Below are 10496 nucleotides of genomic sequence, written 5' to 3'. Positions count from 1 at the left end.
TTTCCTTCAGCACCATATATTTTAATAATATAAATATACAAAAACTGTTCATTTCATGTCAGTAAAAACTTTGATTAAGCTCGTCAGCCCTAGAAGGTAGCCATCGTCAGGGCCATTATAGACAATGGCGTCGTCCAGAAATCCACTCTTGGTGCAGTGGCTAAAATCAATCATTCGAATTTCAACATGGCTGTTCTGCGCATGCACCTTGACCGATCTCGAATTCGTCTTTCGGTCCTCTACTTCAGAACGCTGGTCATACAAAATCAGGAGAGAACTGCCGTAAAAACGATACGTGTCAAGTGTTTGGATGTGTCGGTAAAGGTCTCGGAGTTTTTCAATAATTGGGTCAAGCAGGTCCTTCCTTAGCTCAAACCCATTGTGGAGAAACTGGTGCATGGTTTGTGTAAAACCATCGACCTTCAAACCTAGGCAGTAACGTTTGTTGACACATATGTACTTATCAGAGTTTGCTTGGTAAACCTTAAAAACAAGTTAAAAGTATATATATGTAATATGAAATTGTGGTATGTCACATTGTTTTTGTGCCAAGTGTTACATACTAACAGGGTTAACCCCCCGTTCACACAGGGCTGCCACTTAATGACGATCATCCTGATCAAGCCACGATCTGAAAAAATATTTTGGATCGGGGCGGATCGGTGCCAATCGGTGTCTAAATCGAGTAATTTGGCAAATTATGGTACTATACCGTACTACGATGCCCATACGTCAAACGAGCTCTAACACATTTCTACAACGATATTATGCAGATCGTTGCCGACCAGTGGTTGCGTTTACTACGACATTCAAGATCATATCTTGACGCTACGCAGACCTGGATGACTGTAAGTGCCAATCATTTAACGATTGAAATCCGCTTCTAGGACAATTTTGGCGATGATGTACATGTATATCTGCAACCGCAGAATTTTTACGGCCTTAACCATGTAGTTTATATGGCATTTTCAAATGCAACTAAAACAAGAAGTAAACAGTTCGAATTTTCAACTGCGAATGATCGTCAAATATAGTGTCACTCTTTACATTTAGTTGATGATTTTTTCAAATATCAGCGCTACACAAACTGCTGCCTGATAGGTCGTGATAGGATCGGCGTAATGTCATTGTAGGTCTTCGTATGATCGCCAGGAACGCAGAGAAATCGTAGTGGGAACGTTATAAGAACGTAGTGTGAGCGTTGTAGGAGCGTATTCCACAAGTTTCTACGCTTTTACCGCGCTTTTACTATGATCACAAAGATCTCTCCACGATGTTATGAAGACTCCACTACGTTTCTCCTGCAATTTATCAAGATCAGGCACGTCTACGGCCACGCTTTGATCGTAGTAAAAGCGGCGTCTTTGTGTGAACGGGGGAAAAATTAACTTTGTTTGCATAGTCTGCATATCTACAGCTCATTGGTCAGAGAAAAAATGGAATGGACGACCAGAGAGCTGCAATACCACCCATGAAAAAGTTAACATTTATTTTGCATAAAAATACGTCCTTTTAAAAAATAAATTTCTTGGTATATTTGAGCTGCCACCACAAAATATCAGTAAATGTGTGTTCCTATTCTTTTACTACTTTCATAACAAAACATTATCCCGAATGGTTGGTAATAGGCCATCTGTACCCGAAATGGAACCCAACAAAAATTAAGAAATATTTTAAAATATTCGGAGAAATAAATTGAAAAACAGCAAAATTTTGAGTGCTATTCATAAATGAAAGTTTTTTAATGGATAGCACTGTGGGTCTCTGGTGTCCATCCCTTTTTCTTTTTAAACCAGCGAGCCAAAGATCTGCGGCTAACCTTAAAAAAAGAATTATAGCGTAACGTAGAGATTACTAGTAAAGTTAACTCTTATTTTCTATTCTATTAAAAATCAATATATGATAAGTGTCTCAAATGGTCCCTTAAAATGAATATCTTAATTTTACTTTATATATAGTTTTAATTTGCAAGACTATACATGTGACCTTTATTGGTAATTTTCAATTTGATCAAAATGCCATTAATTGAGAAATATGACATCATAAAGTTCACTTTTTCCTGCCATTTTAGCATATTTTGTTTAAAACTGCTTATTTTCAAGCAGCCTTTCTTCCAGAAAATATTGAGCGCAAACTAAAACAAGCTTAATATTTTTACCAAAGATGTATCTATACAAGACGTATTACTCACAGAAAAATTTTGCATGTTCCAAGCTGCGTTCTATGTTTCCCATAAGAAAAAATATCAAGAAAAAGCCCATTTTTGTCTTGTTATATTTGGATTGCAAAAATTGCATAATTTTTGACATCATATTTAGCCTGTGAGTGCATATAAATGTCAAAAATGTATTGAAAATATTTTCAATATAATCTCTTCTACAAAATAGAAATCAATTATGCATATATGAATAGCATTCTAAAATGTTGATTTTAAGGGGGCCAAAAATGACTCTTACCATATATAGCTCTTTTATTTTGCATAAGTATATCAAAGTTTGACAAAATATATATTTAGCAATTTACAGATAAATGAAAGAAGCGTGTGACATATATGGAGATAACAAACAGTAATCGAGCTCAAAATCCATTAAACAATACAAATTAGAAGCAGAATAAATATGGACCTCCAAAACATCAGAGGTGGAATCAGGTGCCATGGAGGAGTGAGCATCCCCTGCTGACCGGTCACACCCGCAGGGTGCTCCTTGTCATGAATGCAAAGTAACAGAAAAATGTGTAAATAATGGCTTAACAATATGTATGAAAAACGCCAGTCAGCATTTGACTTAATGAAATGTATTTGCTGATAAGGTCATTGTATCGACCATGGAACTTACGAAATGATGACTTAAAACGAGACTGCTGATATTCTTGTTTCATCAACTTGTTTGTCAAAAACTTATCTCACTTTAAAAATTGTTCATACATAGAGCATGCTCTTGCGTATTGAATCAATTGATTAAAGTCATCTTGTTTGTCATAAAGCTTGGTTGTTTGTCCTTTTCAAGCAAAATATGTAAATATTAAACAGATGTGTAAGATTCTGAGTTATCCTTTATTTCAAGCTCACCCAAATAAATCGTATTGATAAAAGAATGGAAATAGCCATTGTTTATTGACAATAGGTCGTCGATATATCTAAATGTTGAGTTAAAGGCCAGAGCAGGACGTGTTTTCCTCTTTTTAGGTAGTTTTTTTTTTCACCATTTCTGCTTCATATGAATACAAAAATAAGTCTGCTTATAACGGGGCGCAATTGGTACCCATGGGAAGACTGTTGGAAAACATGATCTCTAAAAAGCACAAAGATATCGTCAATCGGACACTCAAACATCTTTAAATATCAACTTCAGAGTACTTGTATGTAACATCAGAATGTTTTTTAGCAAAATAATTTTGCAAATGACCAATGTGAAGGTGAGTATTTACGAGTTCCATCGTGTCTATAATTTTAAAGGCATATATCTTTCTCATATATGGCGTACTTTTATAAGTTCAGAAATCCAAAATAAACTAGAGGTACTGTGAGCACTGAGCTCATCAAATGATACCCCCGCCTCCCATTTATGATTATTATGGCAAAGTTCTTTGTTTGCTCTGAGAGATCCAAAATAAATATCAGATCAAAAAGTAAAATAAGAATTTCTGACAGTTTCATTAAATTCCACTGAGTGAAATAAGAGGAGTTGTATATAAGAGATGGGTACCCCAAAAGCGTAACAGATGAACAGACATCCCAGGCAGTATATACCCTCTCATTTTAGATCGGGGGGTTATAAAAATCTTTCTATTTGTTTTACTCATTATAACTTTTTTCAACATTTTGACTACAAGACTTTTTTCACTTTCCACACATAATTTCTTTGAGATTGGTGTTTAAGGATGTTGGAGCTTCTCAATGGAAGCATATACGCACTATTTGGAGACCAGTTTCCTTTTATTTTTAGCTCACTTAAGCCGAAGGTTCAAGTGAGCTTTTCTAATTGAAATTTGTCCCTAGTCTTCCGTCGTCGTTGTCGTAAACTTTTCACGAATTTGTCTTTTACTCTAGAACTTCTGCGTCAAATACAGCCAAATTTGGCACGGAGTATTGTTGGATGAAGGGGATTCAAGTCTGTTCAAATGAAGGACCACGTTTTCTCCCAAGGGGAGATGATTATGAATTAGTGAAAAATTAATGGCATCTTTTAAAAAAATCTTGTTAAGAACCAGTGGGTTTGTAAACATGAAACTCGTGTGGAATCATTGTCAGATAGTGTAGATTCAGTTTTTTATTTTCAAATGAAGACCCCTTGGGGTAGATAAAAGCTACAATGGACAATAAAAAATGATATAGGAATGTATAGGAAAAATCTTTTAAAAATAGCAAAAAAGTATTCTTAGGTGGTGTAGATTAAAGTTTGTTTATGAAATTACCCGCATTCCACCGACCCTGACTCCGAGACTGCTGGAGGTCGTGTTCTGGCATTTCTTCATGAATCTCTTTTTCTTTTCCGGAGAGACGTCATCTCCGTGTTGCCTGGTTCCCATCTTCAGGTCCAGAATACTCGGGTGACAGAATTGAGCTGCCACGTTCTCCAACAAGATAAACTCTGAAGTGTTCGTTAAGAATTATTTTCTCTGCTTCGACTTTCACTTTAAGAAAATTTGATATATAGCAGTCGTAGTATAATCATCAATTATATTAATATTATATTTTATTATATACTAGTACGTAATATTTACTACTTTATTTCTTTTGAAAACTTTATTCTCTCTTTGAAAACCATTTTTAGCCATTCTCTCTCCTTTAAAAGGAGAGCTTATAAATATACAAAATGATAAAATTTTAAAACTAAAATATATGCCCAAATGATAGTTGACAGCTAAATATACGTTATTTTGAAAGATTAAATTTCTGTAGAAGTGGTCTGTCATCCCACGCCCCCAAATGTCGTTAATGTCCCAGTCAAAGCAAACCAACTAGCCAATCTAGACAACGATTCTTTAAAATTTTTACATGAAAATAAAAACGTACATAACGTAATTATGAAGAAATCAACACACTTAAATTTCATAAAGAGATTAAAAAAAAAACAGTTGGGTAAGTAAATATGCTTATATATCTACGTATGAGGTAAGAAATATTTAAGGATGTCTTGTGTCATGTTTTACAGAAGGAAGGATACTACAGTGTAGGTCCGGGTTCTGATTAGACTTCCTCAGTTTTTTCAACATCTTCTTGTGACAACGTGGAATCCAAGGGTTGAGCTTTTCTGGTCTGAGATCGTAGATGGGGTCAAGATTTTCTGCTGGGTCTGTCTGAGGTTTCTTTTTATCTTGACCGTTCAATGAATGCTGCAAACTAAAACAAGGATTTTATATTGCAATTATTCAAGCGCTGCAGAAAACGCAAAATAATTTTGATTGCTCGATTGACATAATTTTACATCCTTTGCAAGATTATTAAGCCCATAAGGGGTGCCATATCAGAACTTAACTGGCAATCAGAGAATTTGATCTTTAAGGGATCTTAATAATTTTTCCTAGTTCTGCTTTTTTTAAGAAGAAACATACAGAGATAAGGACCAGTATTTCAGATCAAAATTCCATGAAATAATGTAAAATAGGAGCAGATCAAAAACGATCCTCTAAAACATCAGAGGTAGGATCAGGTGCCAAGGAAGAGATTTCATCCGAAAGTCCCTCATTTTTTTTAAATCACACACAAATGGTTCTTTATTGGGCCCTATTTATAAAGCGTAATGGTTGCGTGCTAACAATTTACACCGTATGCAAGTAAACTTAAATATGTCCTTATTTTTTAAAATAAATATTGAAGTTGGAAGTTCCATTTAAAATCATTGGAAGAGTCTTTTTTTATCTTTCTGATTACATGTACATACCTACGAAGACTCTCCTTTTCTGCAATTTTCTCTTGGTTTAGTCTGGCTTTCTCATGACTTGGTGACTTGAACAAAGGGCGATGACAAAGGATCGTCACGTGACCTTCACAATCTTCACAAACCTCTCCCTCTATAGTTTCTAAAAAGACAGAAGAAAGAAGGCTTTAGAAAAGTATTGTATGATAAAAATATATTCTAAAGATATTTCTTTAAAACATTACATTCAATATTTATAGTTACTGTGTGTTCATCAATCAAAATCTGAATAGATTTTTACTGTAAGGTCTATGTGTCTCATCAAAACCAGAAGTGGAAATTACATATACAGGATGTGCATTCATACTTGGATATAGTGGATATTGATGATAGAGAATTTAACATTATTACCTCTGAACTCTGCCGTAAATTGTTTTTGATTTGGAGGCATGGTGAGGTAGAAGTTGTATTCCCTGACTGCAAGTGGCTTACACAAAGTCTGGTCGTCAAACCGGAAGATCCCTGTATGTCCACTGACCTGGTGCTCAAATGGCTGTAATTGGACCGAATCATACCATTCCCCCATATTACCCGTGGTTCAATTTCAAATATGTCTGAAAAATTACTATTTAAATTCAAATATGAAATTATTTCAATTGTTTACTAGAGAAAACAGTTAGTGGCTTCAATTTTAAAGAAAATTGGATGTGTAAAAAGAAGAAATGGAGTTACAGGTATCAAATAATGAAATATTCGAGTACTTTAGTATATTAACGCAACCAATATTTAAACAATATATATTTTCAGCTTTTGCCAACAAAAAGACAAACTACGATAAAATACTGACTTGTATCACTAACAGTTTAATTTTAGTAATAAAATAAGCAAATTGATTTATAGGCGCCCTGGGCCTTTCAGAATACTTAGCAATTAGTATCGAAATGAAATAAAATATTGAACGAGGGTCGCTTCTCAGCTTTTCAGCAGATTTTTGCTTAGCTTCTATTAAAAAAAAATTCTACATAATTTTTCTAGTTCTCACAATAAATTTGGATTCTATATTGCTAATTTAACTATATTCAATTAAAACCCCATGATTAAATTCCATTAAGAAAACATTTGGTGTGTAACTATGTTTTGTGGCGGAATGTTTTTTTTTTTTTAGAAGAAACAGATCAATTTTTCCTCTTTCGAAGCATTCAGTATTGTTAAGTTTGGATTCCTGTTTTTTAACATGCAGCCTGCACAAAGAATAATTTTGTGTAGTGAAATGTTCTATGCTGGTCCTAAATTATATATCAAATTTAAATTTACTTTTCTATCATCATATTTGTAAATATTTTAAATTTATCCTAAAGGTCCTTGAAAAAAAAAAGCCACATTTAAGCTTAAAACTTAAAACTTACTTAAAGCTTACTAATATTTAAAATCAACATCACAGACCCCCACTTTTTATTTCATATTCTGAAAATATAAGATATATTTAACCACTCAGCTTTAATTAAAAAAAAATGACATTACTTTCAAATGATTTTATTGCTTTTTAAATTTTGAACATCAGAAAAAAAATATTTTTTTGGGAGCAGAAAGGTCAAATTATTCACTAAGCGAAGTAAATTGAAACTATTTTTGTTGTCACAAATTTTAATGTGACTATTCAAGATGAAAGAAGACTGTGTTTGTTCCAATAATTCATTTGGATAAAAAATATTGAAGGAAAAACTTTGAAAAATTATTTATGAGTTAGACTTAATTACAATGCAAAAAGGTCATATTAATTAGTCTGTAGTGCTACAAGAAGCGCACTGACCCCCATTTTTTGTTATGATTTTTATTAAGATATGTGTTTTGATTCTAAAAGTATATTTGACAAAAAATTCTCGATACATTTGATGAAATGAGCCAACCTCCTTAAGACTGTCGAGTAAAATATCCAAATATGAAACAGATTTATGTCAGACTCTGTGGTAACTTGCATTTCACTGGAATTTATTGACAAATGAATGGAAATAATTATTGTTAATTAATAACAGTTGTCAATACATCGACAAATGTTAATTTTAGATGTAACAAGTCATTTGATAAGGTAAAATATTAAATCCATCTCGTATATCATAAGTTACCGACGTCACAATGAGTTACTTCAAAAACGTATTTCTGCAGTTGACGTTATTTTTAAAATATACTCAATTTGAAACGTTTTTCTGGAGGAAATTAAAAAATGTCTTTATGTCTACATTGAAATTGAATTATTAGGAATGAAGCTTATTTCAACGTATGTTATACAATATAACTTAACTTTGGACTTCGTGATTTATAAAGCGTAAACTGTCCCAAATTATGTTATATCGTATAAAAGTTGAAATAAGCTTCATTCCTTAAGTAAGCTCGAAATAAAAGATACCTAGAAGTACGACATGCATAGAACAAATACATCATTGGTAACCTAACAGCGAGACTTTATCATGACCCTTATCATGATGACTTTAAATTTTCTATAGTCAACTTCCCTTATTTAAATGTATAAATATACCTTTATCACTTGCATATGGAAATTATGTCCACAGTTAATTTGATAAAGAAGGGTTTGCTCAACGAATGAATTTTTCTAAGACAAGCATTTGACAAACAATTGGATGAAATAAGAATATTAAAATCTTGTTCAAAGTCAAAATATCGCAAATTCTAATGACCATGTCAACAAGTACTACCTATCATAAAGTCAAATGCGACCTGGCGATTTTCATACTAATTGTTAGGTCTTTATTTTCGCACTGAATTGTTGGAAATTCTCGTTATTTCCCGATCATGACAAGAGTACACAGCGGATGTGACTGGTAGGCATGATATGCTCACTCCTCCATGGCACCTGATCCCACCTCTTGCGTTTTTTCAGACATATTGTATGCCATTATTTACATTTAAGGTATGCTTATTCAAATATTACAAATTCGTGAGCAATTTTCATATATAAAGTTTTTTCAAGGGGGGAAATGTTTGTTTGTATAGAATAAACTATTTCTGAGGTTGTTTTTTTTTTATAAACATTCAATTCATGTTTATTCATGTATTTTAAATAAAAGAAAACCAAAAAACATCCTGTTCAAGTTTATTTTTTTTTGGTCATTCCTTTGAAGTATTGTAACAGTTGATAGTTTAATTTAAATTCTTTTAGAAGTTTAAAGATTTTCTTGTGTGAAACTATCGTTACTTTTTTCTATATTAATTTGTGGTCATCGGATCTTAGTTTTCGTGGAAAGTACATGAACAGCTTTTGGCTGACGGGAAGAAGGAATAAAGTAAAAATAATCACAAATGCGTAATTTAGCAAGTAAACATGATAAATCATGTCAATTTCAGACATCTTGAGCTCTTATAAATCATTTTAACATATAACATAGTATTGATCATACTTACCAAACTCACATGTACCTGTTGATTGATTACTTATGCCACTGCGTATGATAATATCAAAGATGTTCTGAATCTACTTTACATACAGATCACGGAAATCCACCTGCTTAGAATTGACAATGTATGAATACTGTTAGTTATATTCATATATTTCATTAACATATCTTCAGAGTACACTGGGTAATGTATTAAATTACTTGTATTTCCACGAAAATTGCATTCCAAAAATTTAATTTCTTTTAAGGTAAATAGGATAAACTGTGTTCTGGTATTTAAACACACTGCCATCGAGAAAAAAACAAGAGAACAATGGTTCGTTGTACTGCTAAACAAGAGATCGAAAATAGTTATCCCTATATTAAATGCAAAATGAAACCAAAACAGAAACTGGGTTTTTTGCCGGCCTTTTAATTGTGTTGCAAAATAATCATGCAATAAATTATTTACAAATATCTACAAGTGAGTTGAAACAAAGTCTTTGACAGGGATAACTTGTATTATTAGACTTAAACTTAGAAGTTTTGTTAAGTGTATTAATAACATTTATTACGTTTTACATCATTAGTTTTTTATACAAAATGTTGTTTTTTGAAATAAAACTCTAAAATTCAAAGTCTATATTATATAACTGCACATGTAGGCTGTTTCTTTGGATCTCAATGACACTGTGGTCCGTCCTGGACTCACTTCTGGCGCATTGTACAAGTATGCGGGTGGAATGACTCGTTTGATCCTTCCGACGGTATAACTTTTAACTTCTGCATCTACTGCTTACCTTTGACTATGATCTATCGAATGTTTATCAATAACATATTATTTTTTTGCTACTTATTTACATATACTTCATATTTTATCTACAATTTTTCCTATACATATTTTACTCATACTTTGTACTCAATTTACTATCATTACAATAACAGCGTGTCACTTTGTTAGATCAGTCGTGGAAATGTTTCACAAGTTGATCACTATGCACAGTATAATATACCTAATATATATTAGGTATTTTTGACTTTTTTTCCACGTTCCCTATATGAATTCATACATTTCACGGTTGAGTAATTCTGAACATTATTTGAGTGCTCAGTAATCAAGATTCTCATGTAACCAGTTTTTGTAATTTTCGGTCATGCGGTTTAAATTTCCAGCATATTCTTTTTCCTTTCAGCATATATAAAAGTTTTATCAATTTGCATACTAGCGTTATATTTCATGCGAATT

The 10496-nt window shown here is 32.7% G+C and overlaps 1 protein-coding gene across 2 annotated transcripts in view; it reads right to left on the bottom strand.

Annotated features, from left to right (window-relative positions):
* LOC134240502 (inositol hexakisphosphate kinase 1-like) overlaps positions 1 to 10496 on the bottom strand; it is a 37558-nt gene continuing 27062 nt past the window's right edge. Inside the window, exons 1-6 of one of the 2 annotated variants that reach the window (XM_062722594.1) lie at positions 9279 to 9543; positions 6273 to 6475; positions 5886 to 6024; positions 5169 to 5344; positions 4417 to 4592; positions 1 to 483 (exon numbers count right to left, since the gene is read on the bottom strand). In XM_062722594.1, the coding sequence (XP_062578578.1) occupies positions 49 to 483; positions 4417 to 4592; positions 5169 to 5344; positions 5886 to 6024; positions 6273 to 6447 (1101 nt within the window). In that variant the 5' untranslated portion in view covers positions 6448 to 6475; positions 9279 to 9543 and the 3' untranslated portion in view covers positions 1 to 48. Of the gene's footprint in view, positions 484 to 4416; positions 4593 to 5168; positions 5345 to 5885; positions 6025 to 6272; positions 6476 to 9278; positions 9544 to 10496 lie in introns of those variants that run through there. The other variant, XM_062722593.1, reaches the window with a different exon arrangement.

Source organism: Saccostrea cucullata, unplaced genomic scaffold (assembly GCF_032062105.1).
Source record: "Saccostrea cucullata isolate Sc308-1 unplaced genomic scaffold, CSIRO_AGI_Scuc_v1 ctg175, whole genome shotgun sequence".
Taxonomy (NCBI): Eukaryota; Metazoa; Mollusca; class Bivalvia; order Ostreida; family Ostreidae; genus Saccostrea; species Saccostrea cuccullata.
The sequence above is the reverse complement of the archived record's forward strand: the minus strand, read 5'-3'. Positions and strand labels throughout refer to the sequence as shown.